Source organism: Lemur catta, chromosome X, assembly GCF_020740605.2.
Source record: "Lemur catta isolate mLemCat1 chromosome X, mLemCat1.pri, whole genome shotgun sequence".
NCBI classification, from domain to species: Eukaryota; Metazoa; Chordata; class Mammalia; order Primates; family Lemuridae; genus Lemur; species Lemur catta.
The window spans coordinates 66746293-66767798 of NC_059155.1; the positions used below are offsets into that span (position 1 = coordinate 66746293).

The 21506-nt window shown below is 42.7% G+C and overlaps 1 protein-coding gene across 1 annotated transcript in view; it reads right to left on the reverse strand.

The window, feature by feature from the left end:
- WWC3 (WWC family member 3) overlaps window positions 1-21506 on the reverse strand; it is a 117649-nt gene that overhangs the window by 64540 nt on the left and 31603 nt on the right. Inside the window, exons 2-3 of the mRNA XM_045538429.1 lie at window positions 11014-11123; window positions 8264-8467 (exon numbers count right to left, since the gene is read on the reverse strand). Of these exons, the coding sequence (XP_045394385.1) occupies window positions 8264-8467; window positions 11014-11123 (314 nt within the window). The remainder of the gene's footprint in view (window positions 1-8263; window positions 8468-11013; window positions 11124-21506) is intronic.

Here is a 21506-nt window from a genome sequence, read left to right on the forward strand (position 1 = left end):
CTTGGGAGGCTGAGGTGGGAGGATCACTTGAGCTCAGCTGTTTGAGGTTGCAGTGAACTATGATGATGCCGCTGCACTCTAGCCTGGGTGACAGAGCAAGACCCTGTCTCGAAAAAAAAAGAATTCCGGGGGGGGAGGGGATGGAGGTATGACTACATGATGAGTGCCAGGCGCACTGTCTGGAGAATGAGAATGGACGCGCTTGGGACTCTGACTCGGGGGGATGGGCGGGACATGGACAATGTATATGACCTGAACTTATGTACCCCCATGATGAGCTGAAATAAAAAAAAAAAAAAAGAATTCCAAGACTGGGATGAGGGAAAAGCCCACTCAAGTTCCTAAGATAATGAATACATTTTATCTTCAAATGCTAAGGAGAGCTGTGAACACTGGCATCACTTTTAATAATATAATTCAATTTATAAATAAAATTCTCAGTTCCTTCTATCTGCCAATAAGTCTAACAAAACCATTTACAGAGCCCTCCAGACCCCATTTTTAACAGCACGCACTTCATAACATTTAGAAAAAGAAGTATCTTCCTCTATTAAGACAAGTCTCCAATCTCAAGGTTTATGATAAAGACCAGACTTTCAGCTCTGAAGCTTTCTTCTCTCTTGAAGAGTTGTGTGGGCAGAGCTATTAAATAGTTTAGAGTCTGCTTAGCATATAATACTGCTTCAGATGATATAATAACAAGGTTACAGCTTAGCTGGGCCACAGCAATATAAATTATTATACCTTGCTATTATAGGGTGCCTTTCACATTTATTTCATCTATTCTCATAAAATCTTTGTGAAGGTGAGATGACGCTTATGTTTTCTTGCCCATTTTATAAATTAAAAGACAGTATGTTGTGACTTGATTGACATTATGCCATCATTCATAGAGATATTTGTATCTAAAATTTGGGCTCCTGTAGGTCAGCTGCCCAAGATCCTTTAATCAGACTAGCTTTCCCCACATAAGAAGGAAAGATCCTCCAGCCCCCCAAGGCCCATTGCTCAACAAGTGAACTTGACCTATGTATTTAGCACTCAAAATGCTGCAAACCCCAGTACTTATTCTGGATTTCAATTTTATGGGTTATTGAAAAGGAGAAACATGTGTCTGTGTGCCTGTCCCTGTCTAGCTCGTGTACAGGCTTCCTCTGAACTGTGGGAACCTAACGTCACCCCAGGGAGATGACATGCTTTAAAAGACCAGCAGTCCTACACAAAGACGTGCTGTGGGGCAGGTTGCTCCTTAGGACTGGGTGTCTACCTCCAGGACACAGCGCTGTTGGGAGTTGCTCAAGGAAGCCAAGGAGGACTCTGGGAGAGGGGCCAGCAAGCCCCAACAGATTCCAGGGTGACAGGAGAGGCGTACATATAAACAACTACATCCAGCAAAGGGAAGGTGATTTTTTTTAAGGCACTATGAGCAAAGGACCAAAAAAAAAAAAAACCCATCAAATAAAGCCACTTGGGGGTGATCTACAGACATAACACAAGATGCCACCAAATCCTAACCAATTATTTTCTCTCCAGGACAGATTAGGGGATTATTTCTCAGGAATCACGCATTTTCTGCTACAACCTTCAAGATTGAGCCTTGTCGAGTAATACTCGTTTAAAATGCTACCTGATTCATTTTTCTCCTGCCTGCTGCAACATGCTTGCGTGAAGGAAAACAAAAGACTGAATGCAATGCCTGTAGCCCTTCTCCTAACCAAGAGAGCAGATGAGAAACCCCTCAACAGAGTACCAATGGAAGACAGTCTTTGTGGGACAGGCTTGGAGCCTCAGAAAGAATGTTGGCAGGACTGTTGGCTGATAAGGTCAAGCTTCACCACCACCTAACCCAAGAATTCAGGATGGGCCGGCACATTCTCACCAGATAAGGCTGACTCTTTTTCCCAGCCACCCAAAGAGACTTTTAGTATAGACTTTGGGTAGTTCCTAAGAGCCAGATAACACAGTCTTACTTCTGCAGCTACCAGGGCCATTCTCAGTTAATCTAGACCAGTGGATCTTAACCCTGTGAATCACTTGGGGAGCTTAAATAAACAAAAACCATGCCCGGCCCCACCCAAGGCCCATTATATCAAAATCTCTCGGGGTGGCCCAACCAGCAGTTTTTAAAAGGCCTCCAGGAGATTCTAACTTGCAGCTAGGGTTGAGAACAACTGCTATAGACCAGAGGTTGGCTAACTTTTTCTGTAATAGGCCAGATAGCAAATATTTTTGGCTCTGTGGACCATACGGTCTGTCTCAAATACTCAATTCTGCTATTGCAGCTGCCATAGACAAAGGTAAGTGAATGGGCATGGTTGTGTTCCAATAAAACTTCATTTACAAACACCCACAACGGACAGGAGTCAGCCTGTGGGCCTAACATAGTTTGTAGACCTGTGGTTTAAACTACAATTCTACCCCATGCAAGAATTTCTTCCAAAAGATCCTGCAAATGGTCATGTGGTTCATCTGAATGCATCTGGGGATAGAGTTTCTCAGAAAGGATGAAGGAGTAACTCCAGAAAAAAATGAATATATCCAGTGTTAAAAGGAAGACAAATAGAATAACATGTTGCAATGAAGAAAGCAGGAGAAAACTCTACAAAATGGAGCTGTAGAAAAAGTACAGGGTGTATCTCAGAATGAGTCCATTGTCGAGCAGTTTTACCCCAGCAGTGTACAAAGCATAACAAAAGAGGACTGGGCACCAGGCAGCTAGCTCAGAAACTCATAGAATTAAGCAGAGTTGAGTTCCTAGGCTCATGGAGACATGTGTGCTTAAATTCAGCAAAGCATCTGCATTTGCTCTGGACAGGGACAAAAAAGGTCAAGAGGATATTCTTAGATACCAGATGGCCCAATATTGACACAAAAATCTTTCCTCTCCAATGAATGGAGTTTTATTCGGGTGATTTCCATAGCTCAGGGGAAATGTGTGAAGGGTGTGGGCCAGATGCACTTCCCCTCCTCCTGCCCTCCCCCACACCCTTCACCAACATTAGAAATGGCTGTTCTAGTTAATTCCTTCTTTTATTGTTATTGCCTCATCTTTCCTTTTCATCAGCCATTAGAGATAAATTATGTCCCCAATACTTAGTATATACCAACAGCAGGTGCTAAATAAATATCTGTGGAAAAGTAAATGAATAGTGACCCTACCTGGGCCACCGGCCCCCATTATTGCTGCAAAATTGCCAGATAACTTTTCAATTTATAACTGGTCTTGATTTTTAGATAACCTAAAAATTGAGGGGGAGGAGGGGCAAGGGGTTCCAAAGATACGATCAGCTCTTCTCAGCTGCCTCTTCCATGTCTAGGAAATAGTACAAAGTACTGAAGGCCACCAACACAAATAGATCTGGGTTCAGATCCAAATTCTATCATTTACTGGGTATGTAAACTTGAAGAATATCACTTAGCCTCCCCAATATTTGATTTCTCATGTTAACAATGAAGAGAACAGCACATGCTTGACAATGTGGTGATCATAACAATTCACATGAACCACGAGCTCATTGAATACTGGTACCTTTCACTTCAAGTCATTACGAATGAAGGAAACAGTGGGAAATAAGTCCAGATGTTGTTCTGTTCCCAGTACCAGAAAAAGGAGACACCTCCCTGCTTCAGATGACTAGCACTGAGAGAGATCCGGGTAGGGCGAGACCCATGTGGCTGAGTGAGGCTCAGGTGTGCTATGGATACTGCCACCAGCAGCTCCCAGCATGGGCCCAGCCCCTCTGGTGTGGCTGTACAAGCCATCTGTTAGATCACGGTGACTCAAGCCAACAGGATCACTGTATTAAACTTTATCCTGTGGCCAGAAAGAATTCATCTGAGTCAATTCTAGCAGGGTTTTCCTCATTGTAATTAGTAGTTCAGGATAAATGGCAGATTGAAAGAGCTTGGTGGAAGCCCCAGGGACAGCAGCAAGCTGATAAACCACTTGGATAGACTCCTAGATTCCATTCATAGTTGGCTTTTTGCCTGATGAGCTGATAGGCCCTGGGAAGATCCACTGGCATGTCCAGCCCTTTTGTGAAAACAGGCCCAATTCTAGACTTGAAGGCAACCCTCACAAGTGGAAGAAAAGACAGTATCTACACAGAGACTTCTGGCAGGGCAGGAAATGGAATCTGGTGAGCACATTAGAATCTTATGTCAACATCACACTCATCCCCTTCCCTCTACTGAAGAAACAGACACCACTTCAAAGAGAGCATCTCGAGTATTTCTTTTTAATGGGCATTAATAAAATTCCATGGGGCACAAGAAGGAATGTAATTGAGTAGAATTCCCTATTTTCCCAAATGTCGAAGGAGTAAAAAGCCCATGGAAACACAAAACCTGATCCCATGGGATGTCCCAGCTCCAAAGGACTTCAAGTACCATATACCTTTAGCTCACAGGCTTGGCACTGGATTGGGGTTCCCCCCTTGCTCACCCTCAGGGTGGGTGTGGAATTGGACAAGATGTTCTAAGGTCCCCCCTATATCTGCATCCTCAAGGACATACAGTCCAGAGTCCCCATGGTTATAGCAACTGAAGTCCTGGATGCATTGGTAGCAACCAGTACATAATACACATTCTCTAGACTCGATTTTTCTTTTCAATCACTGGCAAGAAACTTCCTGCCAAGTTTTTCTGATATGTACTTCTTCCATTTCATTATTTGGAAGACTGATTTGAGAACCTCTTTGGAGACCTACCCAAACCCAAGCATGTAACAGATAAAGCACCTCAAGGCTACTAGAAAGAAACACACTATTAGGTTGAATCATAACAAACTGCTAGGCACCGGGGCAGGAGAGGGGTAAAAATAAAATAAAATAAAATAACAAACTTTCAATATTCAGACCTTTTTAGCTGCAAAAATGACAACTTTATATGGGTCAACCTAGCTTCTTTGAGGAGCTTTCTGAAAGATTTAGACTTGCTGACTAATATGATCTCAGAACCAGTTATAAGCCAATGCTTCAGCTAGGGGTGACCCAGAGGCATCAAGCCTATGGGCTTCCAGTCCTATGAGATCACCAAGAAAGACCATATTCTTAGCCATCAAAGTCATCTCAATAGACTTCAAAAGACTGAAATTTTACAAAATATAGTCTCTAACCATAATGGAACTAAATTAAAAAATCAATAACAACATGATATCTTTTAAAATTTCCAGTAACTTACTTCTTTTCTTTTTTTCTTTTTTTTCTTTTTTTTTTTTTTTTTTGAGACAGAGTCTCGCTCTGTTGCCCTGGCTAGAGTGCCATGGCATCAGCCTAGCTCACAGCAACCTCAAACTCCTGGGCTAAAGTGATTCTCCTGCCTCAGCCTCCCAAGTAGCTGGGACTACAGGCATGTGCCACCATGCCTGGTTAATTTTTTCTATATATTTTTAGTTGTCCGGCTAATTTCTTTCTATTTTTTTAGTAGAGACGGGGTCTCGCTCTTGCTCAGGCTGGTCTTGAACTCCTGAGCTCAAACAATCCTCCCCCGCCTCGGCCTCCCAGAGTGCTAGGATTACAGGTGTGAGCCACCGCGCCCAGCCCCAGTAACTTACTTCTACAGAATCCATAGGTCAAAAAATAAACCGCAAAGGAAATGAAAAAATATTTTGAACTGAATGAAAAGGAAAATACAGCAAACTAAAATTTGTGGGATGAAGTTAAAGTAGTACCTAGAGGTGAATCCATACCTTTAACAGCTGTATGAGAAAGTAAGAAAGGTCCAAAATCAGTGATCTAAGTTTACACTTTAGGAAGCTAGAAAAGGAAGAACAAATTAAAGCCAAACTAAGTAGAAGGAAGGAAATAATAAAGAAGAGAAACCAATAAAATAGAAAACAGATAAGAAATTAGGGGGGGCAAAAGTCAGTTTTTTTTTCTTTTTTGTCTACAAGCTGCAGAGGAACAAAAGTCAGTTTTGTTGATAAATAAAATCAACAAAAGTTTACCTATAATGATTAAGAAAAATAGAGAAAAGACATAAATTATTAATATCAGGAATTAAAGAGAGGATACCACCTCAGAGCCTACAGACATTAAAAGGATAATAAGAATTCTACAAAGAACTTTATAGACATGAAAACTTAGATCACAGGTTGGCAAACTCCCTATGAGCCAAATCTAGCTTGTTACCTATTTTTGTGCTTTTATTGGAACACAGCCATACACATTTCTCTACATATTGTCTCTGACTGCTTTTGCATGATAACGACAAGGTTGAATAGCTGTGACTGAGATCGTATGGCCTACAAAGTTGAAAGTATTTACTAGCTGCCCCTTTATAGAAAAGTTTGGAACTTTAAGATTAGAGGGAATAGACAAATTCTTTGAAACATATAAATACCCAAACTGATTCAAGAAGAAATAAAATATCTGACTAGCTGTGTATCTATTAAAGGTATTGAATTTGTAGTTAAAGACATTCCCACAGAAAACTCCAGGTCCAGGTAGCTTTTCTGGTGAATTCTATCAAACAGTTAAGAATGCATTAATACTATTAATAATCCTACACAAACTCTTTCAGAAAAGAGTAGGGAACACTTCCCAATTCATTCCATGAGGCCAGTATTACCCTGATACCTAAACCAAAGACATTACAAGAAAACTGTGGAGATAAGAAACTAGCCTCTAAAAGTCAGCACTGAGCTGACCTATCACATTCTGATGGAAAGTTAAAAAAAAAAAAGAACTAATATGTACCCATAGCTGAAGAATAAGAGATAAGATGACTTGCAAACAACACACCATGAAACCTGAGTCCCCCCTTCCCTTAAGGTACATGGTAATAGAAATATCTTAAATTCCTATTGCAGAGGGTAAACCCCACAACTGTCTACAGCTTCTACGGCTTCTTCACCTTCAACAGTAGCTGCAGTAAGACAGAGCACAAGACGTATGGCCTCTTGGCTATAACTACATTCTGACTTGCAACACAGAACAAAGCTATGGCTATGTCTTTAACGTCTGCCCTGGCAACATGGCAGTAATGTCACAGGAAAGTTCCCCCATGGCTCTAATAGACTTACGTTTTGTTTTGTTTTGTTTTGTTTTGTTTTTTAAGACAGAGTCTTACTCTGTTGCCCAGGCTAGAGTGCCATGGCGTCAGCCTAGCTCACGGCAACCTCAAATTCCTGGCCTCAAGGGATGCTCCTGCCTCAGCCTCCCGAGTAGCTGGGACTACAGGCGTGCACCACCATACCCAGCTAATCTTTTCAATTTTTTTTTTTTTAGTAGAGAAGGGGTCTCACTTTTGCCCAGGCTGGCTTCGAACTCCTGAGCTCCAGCAATCCTCCCACCTCAGCCTCCCAAAGTGCTAGGATTATAGGCGTGAGCCACTGTGCCAGGCCTAGACTTAGGTTTTTATAAAGTACAACCTAGTAGTACCAACTTCATACATTCTCTCCAAGCTCACTAGCACCCAGGCCACTGGTGGCCATGCACACCTGTGGTGAGCTATCAAGTGTGACAGCTCTGCTGGCAAAGAACTGGCTCAAGCAGTGGCTGGCTGTGCCCATAGCAAAATGATTTGACTTCTGAGACCAGACCTGGTTCCTTTAATACCTCAGCACTTGATGAGTACTAATGAAACAGAAGCCCACTCTGGCAGCCTCCAAAACTAAGGAAGGGTTCCTTTGGAGAAGAGCAGTAGACAGTCATCTTACTCGAAGGCCATAAAGAGAGTCCCCCAGCTCTCTGGGTTATACTGCATTCCTCCTTCAGGGTACTGCCCAATAAAGCCTAAAGCCCAAGAAAGGTCTCTATAAAAAGACTGGTACTTGACAATATTGAAGGTTCCTGAGTTTCCCATCAAGGATTCATGAAACCACCGTGTGGATTTCCCAGGAGATCATCCCAGACAAGCAGCAGTAACTGCAGAGATCTCCAACGGAAGCCCTCTGCAAAACGGACGAACTTGAGATAGGAGGTTGCTTAATGTCCCTACCTGCAATTTTATTTATTGGCTTGCTTATTTTTTTACCTTCCCTACCTGAATGTGAGCTCCACGAGGCCAGGGACCTTTCCTTTCTTAGTCACCACCATATCCCAGCGCCTGGGCACAAAGTAGGCACTTGATAAATCTTTGCTACAGGAGTGGCTACCAGATGCCCATCTGACTCTGGTACAGAATACTGATTACCTAACAGTATGCCATTAGAACCTTCATGAAGCTGTCCTGCCCAAGGCAAGTTCAGCATTTTCAGACAGCCCACCAGAGAGATGGCTTTTAAAGTCACACGCTAACTGAAGGAGACAAGTCAACTCACAGCTGGCGTATGAGCGGCTGTCATCCTCACACATTTTGTGCAGCTGCTGGTATTCCTCCTGAGCCAGCTCGAACCGCTGCTGCTTGATCTGGTAGATTTCTTTCTTGGCATTGAGAGCCTCCTGGGCTACAATTAAATATTCCTTCAACATGCGCTCCTGCTCTCGCCTCCACTGCTCTCGGGGGTCCTCAATCTGGGTAAGCTCTGAAATTAAAAGAGAAAAAACACAAGTGACTCAAAAGTAAAATCTTTAGGTTGACCAATAGTCATGCATATCAGCCAATATGAAAATTAATTAATTACCAGGATGCACATTAGGGAAGATTCTACATCATGAACCTTTCCAAAGTATGGAATACCTTCTATTTATATATCTACAGTTGAGAAGAAAACCCTACAGAGATGAAATAGTCCACTGTAGGAGAGAAGACAACACATGACTATTTTGCACCAATAAAGACCACACTTTAAGTGTTGGAGGAGATGAACCCAAATGAGCTTGGAACCATCATACTAATTGCTACTTACAGCCATCTTCTCACTGACTCTGTGCACGTGGGGCCCTATGAACTGACTTGCCACCTCCCTGACAGGCCACCTCCCCTGCCAGGCCATGCAGTCTTTGCTCACTCCTCACTGACGTCCTCTCCTCCCACCTGGCTTCCCCACGTCCTGCTCCTGCTTTCTCCCTCTCCAACTCTCTTGCCTACCTCCAGCTCCAACCTTTCTCCCAGCCCCAACCCAGCAGGCCTTCTAGAAGGTTGTGTATGAAGATGCCTGTGCCACTCAGTAAGCATCCCTACCACCTGACCCTGGGAAGGACGAAGCCTGGAGATGACGCCATGGCGCAGGTGTGCCCAGGCCAATAATACAGCAGCCCTGAGCAGCAAGTGGCTCTCATGTGTCCAGAGCTGCCCCCTGGGCCATTAGCTGGGAAGCCAGGCCCAAGATGGCCACACTTGCCCAAACATACTGATGCAAGGTGCTGGGCCAGCAGAGGGCCACCTGGCCAGCTGGAGCCTCTTGGCTTCTCTTCTGACAGGCACCGACCCTGTCCAGTGGGTGGTGGATCCACCTTGAAGTTCTCCTGCCCCTTGGATACCTGCCTGGGAAGGCAGCGGGCCAGGACAGTACTTATGCCCCGTCTCCAATCACCACCACTTAGTCTTTGGCTAACAGCTGCAATTGCACCCAGGGCTGGGCGCAGGCATCAGAAATCCCACTGCCCTGAAATCTGAGGCAGGAAGACTAAAAAACTGGAAAGGTTGCCAGCAACTGAAAATGCAGGAATCAGCCTTGAAGATATCAACCTGGGTCACTTACACTAAGGGGACCCAAGGAACCACAAGACCAGCACATAGAAAGAGCTTCAAAACCACTCAGGTGGGGAGTATCATGCCTCTTCAGACCCCCAGCCTCCCTGCACTTAATAAATCGAAGGGCAGAGAATAAGCCAAGGGGAGCCATGCTTTATGTCCCCAGTCATTAAATGAAAATGACAAACGCACTGAGAGAAGCTAGGATGAAAACAGGAGAGAGTGAGAAACCGATCCCTGGCTGTGACCCAATCCAGGAAGGCTGAGGAAGAGGCAGAAAGCCAAGAGTGAGGGGCAGAGAACACATCTAGAATAAAACAGGGCCTCAGAATCAGGAGTCCCCCACCTCAGCATTACTGACACTTAGGGTCAGCTCATTCGCTGTTGGGGAGGAGGGGGCTGTCCTGTGCCGTGCAGGATGTTTACCAGCACCCCTGGGCTCCATGCACTGGATGCCAACAGCACCTCTCCCAGGCACGGCCATCAAAGAAATAGTCTCCAGACATTATCAAATGTCCCTGAGGGGCAAAATCACCCCAGGTTGAGAACCACTGCTCCAGACAGTCCTACAAAGGAAGCTGGCATGGTCAAATATCCATTATTTTAACTATAATCTTTTTTTTTTTTGAGACAGAGTCTCGCTCTGTTGCCCGGGCTAGAGTGAGTGCCGTGGCGTCAGCCTAGCTCACAGCAACCTCAAACTCCTGGGCTCAAGCGATCCTACTGCTTCAGCCTCCCGAGTAGCTGGGACTACAGGCATGCGCCACCATGCCCGGCTAATTTTTTCTATATAGATTTTTAGCCGTCCAAATCATTTCTTTCTATTTTTGATAGAGACGAGGTCTCACTGTCGCTCAGGCTGGTCTCGAACTCCTGACCTCGAGCGATCCACCTGCCTCGGCCTCCCAGAGTGCTAGGATTACAGGCGTGAGCCACCGTGCCCGGCCCATTATTTTAGCTATAATCTTTATACCATTTCCTCCCTTCACACACACACACACACACAAAAGACCAAAAAGGTTTGCTGTATTAAAGTTACATGTACAAGAAAAAATGAAGTTAAAGTAACCACTTGGGCACTTATTGTTCCAAGAATGTGTAAGTTCCATTTGCAATAAACAACTTTTTCATTATGAGAGGTATTTCTATTTCGACTGGCAGGGGAATTTATTCATTATATTAGATATTAAAAACCCTTCATCAAACATATTACATGCAGTCCTCAGCAAGACATAAGCAAAGCACAGCTCCATAACTGCTTCACTTTTTAAAGAACTCAGCTAATGAAAACTTCAGATTACATTTATAAACCCCAGTTCAATGCTGCACTGGTCATTAATGACTGTTTCACTCTACACAAAGCTTTTAGCATCTTTGAGATTCAACACGAAAACTCATTCACATATAATGCCACAAATTTGGCACTCTACTTACTATTTATGTGGTCCATGTAATAAATTCCAATTTGTTTATCATACACAGTTTCCCATCCTAAAGGAAGTTCGTCCCCAACACAATCGGCAAAGGTCAATGGCTTTGTTATCCTGCAAAATAAAATTATGAAAACAAATTTGAAAGGTCAGTATAAGTCTGATGACTCTAGCATTAGGTTTTAATTACAAAGTATACATTATCTTATCTAATTAACTGCTTTTGCCCCAATTATTACCAGCTTTGCCTAAATAATAATCAATAACTATATCAGTACACCCAAAATTAAAAGCATTGCTATCTCCAAGTGCAAATTTAAATACCAGCCAAAATAGACATTCACAGTTACTAATAAAACAGGTAAAACAAGCATCTTCTTCCAAGCAGCCTGTTTAATGAGGTGTTGACAAAGGAATGCAGCTCTTCCAGAACAATGGGAGAGCACCTGTGCTCTGTTCTTCCCTGAGAAACGTCCCCCACTTGCAACTTTCAGTTTCCACACATTACACATGAACACCAGCTTAAATTCATATCAAATGCATTTATAATATTTTGATCTACTAGTGGTCATAGGTTAATGAATTAAACATCTAACATTGACCAAATGCAAAGAGCCATGCAAGGAATAATACAATGAGATGCCTACTAAGTAATTCCTGTATTCCTTACACAGTAGGAATCAGAAATTTCAAAGGGTCCTTTTTTTGGTTTTTGGGAGAACAACAAAAGCACTTTGTCTACAGGTGTCTCTCCTTGAAGGAAATCTGATTAAGGAAACCTGGGCTGGACAGGGGAGAGAAAGTAAAGGGTTTCCAGATTCTGTAAGTAGTCCTCCCCTCTCCCACCCCACCATTACACCGACGACAAGACGGTGTCAGGACAGCAGCTGGTGTATAAAATGGGACACGCCTATAATTGTCTGAGTCTGGGCAGCTATCTCTTGGGTTGCCCCTATAAATGCACACTGATTGGTATGCATGGGAATCTGATAACCTAAATTTCACTAACTCAGTCCTCCCACTTCTGTTCAAGTCCCCGGCCCCAAGAAAGTGAGACACAACCACAACCAAGCCCCATGAGACCAGTATGAATTCTGAACATGTGATTTCCCCAAACTGGTTGGACAACAAGGCTGTCTCTGCCAGTAGCAGTTAGAAACTGGTAAACACCACCAGAATGACACTGATTTTACTCTTCTTCATTTAATCTTCATTTCAAACATATGGTTTTAAGAAGTTAGAGCCAATATGAAAACAGAAATATGTAGAGCATGAAATATGCTGCAGATATCCTTCCAGACATAATGCACTCAAAAAAATCACAACACAAGATGAACCTATTACACACTGTCTCATACCACAACACTGATGTCTGCAGTGCGATTTCTTTACCAGTAGGGAATGGTATGCCCATGGCACGGTTCCAAGTCAAGCAGGTAAAGGCAGGGTGTTTTGCATGACTGAAGGCCTGAATGGGACCAAACCAAAAACAATCCTACTTTAACACAAATTGAGTCCTGAGCATAACACTGCTATTTTAGCAGAATAAGAAAAAACAAATAAACTTAGAGAAAAATGCCCAAATGCAGGCACATTCTAAGCACATTTACATACATGATCTCATTCAATCAACAAATATAGGTGGGAAACCCATCCTTATAGCACTGCTCAGCCCAATCCACTTATTTTACAATTCAGAACTGTTATAAAATTATTAAAAGTTCACATTTTTCCATTTTCTCTCTAAAAGGTAACCAGGTTATCTTAATAACACTTCTATACTACTTGCTCGAAAAATAAACTGGCTGATACTTCTACCATTTTGGTGAGTTTTATTTTAGCTTTATGTAGAATCCATATGTCTCATGAATCCACTTCCTTTCTGAACAAAACATGGAGTTTGTGGGATCACGCACAGAATGAGTGCCTCAAAGCAAGGCAAGGAGGAATCACACTTCTCAGAGGCCAGTTAACTCCAAGAGCAAGGTCTCTACAACCATAAAGACGTGATCAAGTTCTTGCAGTTGGTCTTGGAAGTCCACAGGGCCCACCTGTTCTCCTGGACCACTGGCTCCGGGGAGAAATCAGCAGCCATGTTGCAAGAACATTCAAGCAGCCCTGTGGAGAGGCCTATATGGAGAGGCACTGAGGCGTCCTGCCAACAGCCAGCACCAACTTGCCAGCCATGTGAGGGAGCCACCATGGACATGGATTCTCCAAGCCTCATCAAGCCTTCAGATCACTGTAGCCCTGGCCAGCATCTTGACCACAACCTTATGAGACCCCACGCAAGAACGGCCCACCTAAACCACTCCCAGATTTCTGCACCACAGAAATCATGTAAGATAATGCTTATTGTCATTTGAAGCCACTAAATTTCTGGGTAATTTATCATGCAGCAACAGATAACTAATGCCTAAGCCCTGACATCTGTTCACAGTTCATCAGACACTATAGCAGACATTTGTGGTAATGATCCAGGCTGTCCTCTAGTGAAATGCATAGAACATGTATTGGTCCTATTCAAGAAGCCAATCTTTTGATTCATCCATCCACCTATGAGGATGATGCATCAAGACGGTCAGATAGTTGCAGCTTCATATACAGACAAATTATGGCACAATTTTCAATGATAGCATTGAGAATGTTTAGATTTATTTTCCTAATTTTCATTCCATAATATTTATGGACCAGGGACTTTTGTGATTTTCTCTTGCACAGCACATATTATCTACCACAAATATTCTGTACTGTATCAATATCAAATCATGTTTTTCTCCCAAAAAAGCTGTTGGTGGATAACATGACCACAGCAATGAGTAAATCACTTCAGAGGAGTTATTCAGTTTCAGAATCTCTTTGGCCACATTTCTACAATGAGGAGAGCTGAGCAAATCTTAGCTCCTCTTTTATTGACAGAAGGGCAATACTGGCGGTTGAACACCGGAGTTCTTTTGGTGTTAACTTTTCAGCAAGGAGTGTTTTTTGGCTGCTGTTGGCTAAAAAGCATGGTTCCTGCATGTCAGGGTGAGGCCAGAGCCACCTGGGAGAGATCTCAGACTCAGCTGGGGGATAGTCAGCACCTCAGCAAGGTGGTAGGCTTCATCCTGCCAACGACCATGCCCCCACTTGGGCGGAGACACTAATGTCCAAAGACTCTTCTTCAAGCACAGTGGCTCTCTGTGCAAAAGTTCACAGCACTGAGTTTGCCAGGGCAACCCCCCTGGGCTGGTGTTAAAAGTCCTCTCCAAACCAAGCGCATACAAAGCTTCTGGCTCTTTCTACTTCGACTACCTACCACCACCACCACCACACAATCTTTTCCAGGCAGACAGGTCTGTTCATCTGCCTCCCTAAACATCACACCCATTCCAGATAAGGTGGAATTGGAGTGTTTAAATACATTTCAGTTCTCCAGGAAAGGAGCCCATTCCTCCCCTCTTCCCCCAATGCATTTAAGTCTTTCAGCTTCCCCACATTTGTTCACCTATCATACAAAAGCAAGGGAATAGCAATATTACAGCTTATTCCCCTTATAATAAAACAGAGGGGAAAAGTGGAAAGGGGGCACATCATTACAAGCAGCAGCATAGAGAAAACAGTGGCTTATTAATAAGTGGAAGGACACAGGAAAACTACAAACAACAAAACATAAGAGCTCAAACCACTAAACTGGTCATCAAATGAGGCCATTTGGTTTAAAGTAAAAAAGACCTTGATGTCTCAGCATCTCAACTCTCCTATTACTGCACTATCCAATGGTTCATACTCTCAAAGACCAGCATAAATTTATTTATGCCTAATTTTAATTCCCCAAGCTATTTTTGCACCTACCAAAGATATGGGACCTGCAATCCTGTGATTAAATTGTCACTAGGGGGAATATTTCCTATTTTTTGTAAATGTAGTTAATTTTTATTAAATTTGCTTTTATTGGTTCAAATGCTGAAGACACAATTATTTAACAAAATAGAGCTAAAAAGGAAAAGCACTCTGTTCTAAGATCCCTATTTCCCTGACCATGGTACCCCCAACTCCCCACTTCTAGTTAGTTCCAACTGTGATGAGATTCCCACATTGACAGTCCAAAAGTAGAGTGTTCTGGAATAGTCAGGGCCAGTAAATCAGCTGATTAGAGTAATTTCTCATTTCTGATTCTAGAATCTTTTTTAATACATGGAAATAAGAGTAGATAATACAATTTGAGCAAATAAATTAGCACTTCAATTTTGTCTTCTTATAAAAGCATCATTAAGGCTTTTAATAAATTTGAAGACAATTTTCTTCTGATAATATTAACAATCCAACACCTGGCACAGTCAAAAATCCACGTATAACTTTTGACTCCCCCAAAACTTAACTACTAATAGCCTACTGTTGACTGGAAGCCTTACCAATAACATAAACAGTGGATTAAAACATATTTTGTATGTTATACATATTATATACTATATTCTTACAATAAAGTAAGCCAGAAAAAAGAAAATTTATTAAGAAAATCATAAGGAAGAGAAAATATATTTACTATTCATTAAGTGGAAGTGGATCATCATAAAGGTCTTCATCTTCATCTGAGTAGGCTGAGGAGGAGGAGGAAGAAGAGGAGTTGGTCTTGCTGTCACAGGGGTGACAAAGGCGGAAGAATAAGTGGACCTACGCAGTTCAAACCTGTGATTTTCAAGGGTCAACTGTACTGATACATGCTACAACACAGATGAACCTTGAAGTCACTGTGCTGAGTGAAAGAAGCTAGACACAGAGGCCACATGTTGTGAGGTTTTATCTATAGGAAATGTCCAGAATAGGCAAATCCATAGAGACAGAAAGAAAGCAGATCGGTGATTGTCAGGGGCTGGCAGAAAGAGGGGATGGGGAGTGACTGCTAATGGACATAGGGTTTCCTTTTGGGGGGATGAAAATGTTCTGGAATTAGATAGTAGTAATGGTGATAGCATACTTAGTTGTGAATATAGTAAAAACCAATGATCTGTAGACTTTAAAATCGTATTATGGCATATGTGAATTATATCTCAATTTTTAAAAAATCATAATGATCTCCCTCTCTCCCACTATCTCCCTCTCTCCAGAAAAAAAAATGATGAAAGGAATATCTGTCTGTATAAAACTCATAAACTATATTTACATTTTTGAAAAAATTCCTAGAACTAAATTTCAAGGCCAAGGGACATGAAGCTTTTCCCCTCATATCTTAAATTCAATGTAAAAAACTCAGATATTAAAGTCTAAAAACCAGGGACTAAAACCACTCATGATCCAGAAGCCCTGGATTCACATTTTAGCTTATTTTGCACCCTTCTTTTGCCTACATTTTTCCATAACTGATATAATTTCAAATACTGATGGTTTTTTCAGTTGGGTAATTCCTCCTGTGTTTTAGCTCTGTCAGCATTACTTTTTACAATGTTTGAATCTTCCAGCACGTGCAGTAGACCCCAATTTATTTACCAGGTAGCTGGGGTCATCTATTTTGGTATGTTCCAATTTTCTGCTCTTTATTGTAAGTAACAGCAGATATGAGCTTACAGTAAATGTTTAATATATATCACCAAAGTGCTTTACCACCACGCTATACTCCCACCCATGAAGTAAGGGGTGATATCTTTACTGCATTCATTCACAGGCTCAGGATGAATCTGCATGCTTGGCCTTCAGGAACAAGCTGGCAGGGAGTACAGCATAAGTCAATAGCATTTTCAGAAGGTGGGAGACTGGGAGCAAACTGAGCAGCACAGCACCCAGGCCAGCAGCCACAGTCTGCTCACACCACCCCCAGCAGCATCAACCACCATCAGAGAGCTGCCCAGTGCAGATTCTTCCCTCAACAAATCACGTTTCTTGGCCTTGGCAGAGCAAATGAATACATTTTTCTTACAAAGTGGGGCCAGAGAGCAGAGAGGATAACAGACGGCACAGATGCAGGCTTCTTCTTGTTCCCTTTTGCCTTGTCACATCCTGCTGGGCTCCTTAAAAGCTGGCACTCGGTCATCTCAGCACCAATTCAATGAAAGCCATTTACTGCCATGAAACCTCAGGCGAGTCATTCCATCACTCTCTGGGCCTCAGTTTCCTAATTGTTATAATGGAGATAATCAGGGCTCCCAGTGTCACAGTGCCTGGATGTGGCCTCTTCGGTGCAGCATGGAGACCTGCTCCCTTTTGCTCCCCTCTGCCACCTCTCACTTCTCCACTAGAGTGCCCATGTTGGTTTCCTATGGCTGCTGCATAAATTACCACAAATTTGGTGGCTTTAAACAACACAAATTTCTTCTCTTACAGTTCTGGAGGTCAGAAGTGTAAAATGCGTCCACAGGCCTGCCTTCCGTCCAGAGGCTTTAGGGCAGAAGCTCCTGTGAGAGGGCCTGCAGTTCTCAGCTCATGGCTCCTTCCTTCATTGCCAAAGCCAGCCGTGGCCAGCTGAGTCTTTCTCAGGATGCCATCTCTTTGGTCTCTCCTGCCTTCCTCTTCCACTTATAAGGACTCTTGTAATGATATTGGACCCAGCTGGATCATCCAGGATCCTCTCCCCACTGCAAGATCCTTAACTGAATCCCATCTGCAAAGTCCCTTTTGCCACACAAGGCAACATAATCACAGGTTTCAGGGCTTAGGATGTGGACATCTTGGGGGCCATTATTCCACCGACCACAAGACAGCAACTAGGGAGACTGCAGGGCCAGAGAGGGTGGGCAGAGCAGTCAGTGGCAGTCATGTGCCTTGAAGCCCATGCCCTCCTTCCCTGGCACCAACTGGACCTAACTGTAGGAAATCTGAAGGACAAGTAGAAACACTGATTCCTCACACATTCTCTTCATCCAAAGAAGGCCAGGGTAATCCTTTGGTGCTTGAACTACACTTTCCAGTCCCCGAGAACAAGGTAATCTTTATATTTCCAATTCATGCTTGTTTTTAATATGCTATTCAGAGAGGATACTATTAATGTTGGTTTCAGTTCCAAACCAATCCTCAGGAAATTATAACGACTTCCTTCACCTTTTCTAAGCTACCTGGCTCACAGTGAGTTTCAAAGCCCGCCGGAACTTGGACACCAGTCTGCTTGTGGTTACTTATGTGATGAATTCGACCATGTTTGCTGTACTAGTTGCTTCCCCAAGCTTTTGGTACCATGACAATTACACTCCAGAGCCAGGGTTCTCACTGAGCAGTGAGCGGGTCCCTGAACTCCCTGAAATGGTACAGCGATGTTGATAAGCACAGTCCACGGCATTGAGCAGATTCCTGGGGACGCTCATCACCCCAAAAATGAAGTTGAGAGGTTCTTTTAGACAATTCCTCATTTCTCTGTCAAAGTTTAAATTAGTAGCGAATGTAACACAAACCTGCCACCTTAATCCTGAGAAACCATTTGGAATAATCACTTAAAATGTGTGTTTTTTGCCCCACATATTTATTTGGAATACACATAGAACTGAACTGGCTCTTGTCATCAAGTCCCAATTCTAGAATTTAAGGTAAAGAATAATCACACCTAAAATTCAGCCTAAACATTGCATCAATGTATTAATGTAACCTAAGTGCCCCAACTGTCAGTGATAGTCATAGAACCAGTCATTCTTAAATAATGTTTGGGATTTCATGTGAAAATGTTGTCTTCCTGAGAATCAAAAAAAAAAATTATACATTGTCAGTCTTTTCATTATCTCTAACACAAAACTATCACAGTTCATGGATAAACTCTCAAACTAATATAAAAAGCAAACAGCTCCTAAAACTTATCTCAAGAGAAAAGGATGTTTAGAGGTTTTCTGAATGGCAATAAATTCGTAAGACAAATAACCACAGAGAATCAGGTGCCTGAATAGTACAAAACTGCATTTGCAGGAGACCTCTGGTCTCAAAGTCTTCAATCTGAAAAATGAAAGGCACACCACCAAGATCTGTCTCGCTGCCTCAGTGGTGACAAGTTATAGCACTATACTTTAGCCCTCAACCAGGTACATCTTACTAAGACTTTTCCAAATTACCTTGTCTCTCTTAGGAACACAACTTCCTATACGGGTACGTACATCTTCCTGAACCTCCACCTGCAAAGCCAGGTGCTAGCTTTTCGCGGTGGAGCAATGGGCCCGCCAACCTGAGGGAGCTAGGGGAACCTGTTCACGATCAACTGACCTGAGTTCAAAAGTCAGTGTTATTGATATCCCAGCAGGAGCACCACTCAGGTCACAAAACCCCAGTGAGAAACATGCCACATGCCTCTTTCAATAGTCACAATAAAAATGGTACTGCTCTATCAATTGAGACAATATTCAAAGGCTACCTCCTATAAGTTGGCATTTGTTACTCAAAGCAATGGAGTAGCAGCAGTGCTCTGTGTTCCCCAAACTCCTGCTTCATTTTCTTCTGGGACCCACACAAAGATCACACTTCCTAGCCTGTCTTGCAGCTGGGTGGGGCCACATGACTACACTCTAGCCAATGGAATGGAGGCAGAAGAAACACACACCCTATCCAGCCTTGTCCCATAAGCTTCTGGCTGGATTCTCCAGGCCTTTTCTCCTTCCTTGCCTGTTGGCCCAAACCAGAGGACCCAGTGGAGGATGGCAAAGCCTCAAAAGATGTGTGAGCTACACCACAGAAGAAGCTGGGACCCTGAATGCCTGTGTGGATCAGGGGGGCTTGGAAGCCTCTGTCCCACCCATACTGAAATGACATGAGCAAGAAACTTTTATTCTGCCAAGCACCTGAGACATTGGGGCTGTTTGTTAGAGCAGATGCCTGGCTAACGAAACTGGAGATCTGGACAAAGGAGGGAAACAACAGGAATTTGTGAAAAGTCTAAATATTTAATCTCATTTGATGATGTGAGCATCTTTAATGATTCAGAAAAAAGTCAGCCAAATATAGATATGTTTGGAAAGGACTGGTTTGTCTCTCCACACTACAGAGTCTTAGGGGGAAGAGGTAAGAAGGGCCACTGCCCATAATCCTATTACACACAGTGCTTCTCGCTTTGTAGCGTAATCATTATTTGACATGGCTACCTCTTCTACTAGTCTGTGAGTTCCTTGAAAGAAAGGACACTGTTCCTCTAATTCACCTTTCTAAACCAGAGCCCTCAAGCAAAACAAGCCTTCACTGAAGTGTTTTATAAATTAATCCAGCCAATTTCAGAAACTGATACCATAGAAAAACCAGAATGGAGCCAATTAACAGTCAAGAAAAAATTGGAAGGGGATAGGAAAAAAGGGGATTTTGAATTTGATTGAGATCACAAGGCCAAGATCATAAGAAATGCAGAGCTCAGTAGGCCAACACACAACAGGGTCATTCCTCACTCAGACAGCTCTTTTTTTTAGACAGATCTATCCTTGGAAGAAAGGCGGTTCATCAGGCTACCAGATGAATGATGAAATATCACTGAAGACCTCCCCTATCCTTTCGTTCTGTTCTCTACTGATCATGCCAACTTCTGATCTATAATACGGTTTCCTGAATGTATGTCTGTCTTCCAGAGATGACAAACAGACAAAAGCAAGATGTTCTACCCTCTAGCAAAGAATAAACTGTCCTACAACAAATCAGCCCAGGAGGTATTCAGAAAGACCAGAGAACCTGCCCAGGCTCTGCTCCCCAACCAGCCTGTGCCTAGTGGTTCTCAGGTGCATTCAGGCACTGGTGCAATGGGAAGTCAGTCAGAACACCTGACAAATACAGCAGCTAGTGACTGAATAAATGTAAGGTCCTTCAGTATATATTTTGTTGAAATATAGACATAGATGGCAATAATTACTTAAAACTTTAAGGGGAAAAAATTTTAAACTGAGGAAATTATACTTTAAGCACTTCCTAGTAAGGACAAGCCTGGGCAAATGACTCAGTCTCACTGTGCCTCAGTTTCCTCATCTTTACTGTGGAGTGGTAAGGTAGAAAGCCTGGGACTAACGTCAAGGTTTCTGGAACTTATTACATAACTCCAGTGATGTCTGTTTTCCTTGCATGTTATTTTTCTCCCCTCTAAAAACTGGTAGAATGTCGTTATCCTGATTTAGCAGCATAATACTGTAGGAAGGGAACATAATTTAAAAGTGAGCTGACCTTGGGCCAAGATGCAAGTCTACCAGCCAAAGGAAACCACACCCAGAGGGGCGCCAAATCGCAGCCATCATCTGAGCACACCACCCAGCAAGGGTCCCTCTGACGCAAAAGAACAGAGAAAAGGAATTTCTCAGCAAGCCCATCAAAGCCACACTCCTTTGCTGACATGAAAACACTTTGTTCACCTCCATATATAAGACTGAGTGATATGATTTAGAGTAAAATGAAGACAAACTTTAGCCTACCTGGTCAAAAGAATTTTCTAGGGTAGCACTATCCAATGGAAACACAATGAGAGCTATATACTTAATTCAAAAATTTCTAGTACCCACACTTAAAGAAGTAAAAAGAAACTAGTGAAATTAATTTTAAAAACATACTTTATTTAACCCAATATATTGAAAATACTATCATTTTAAC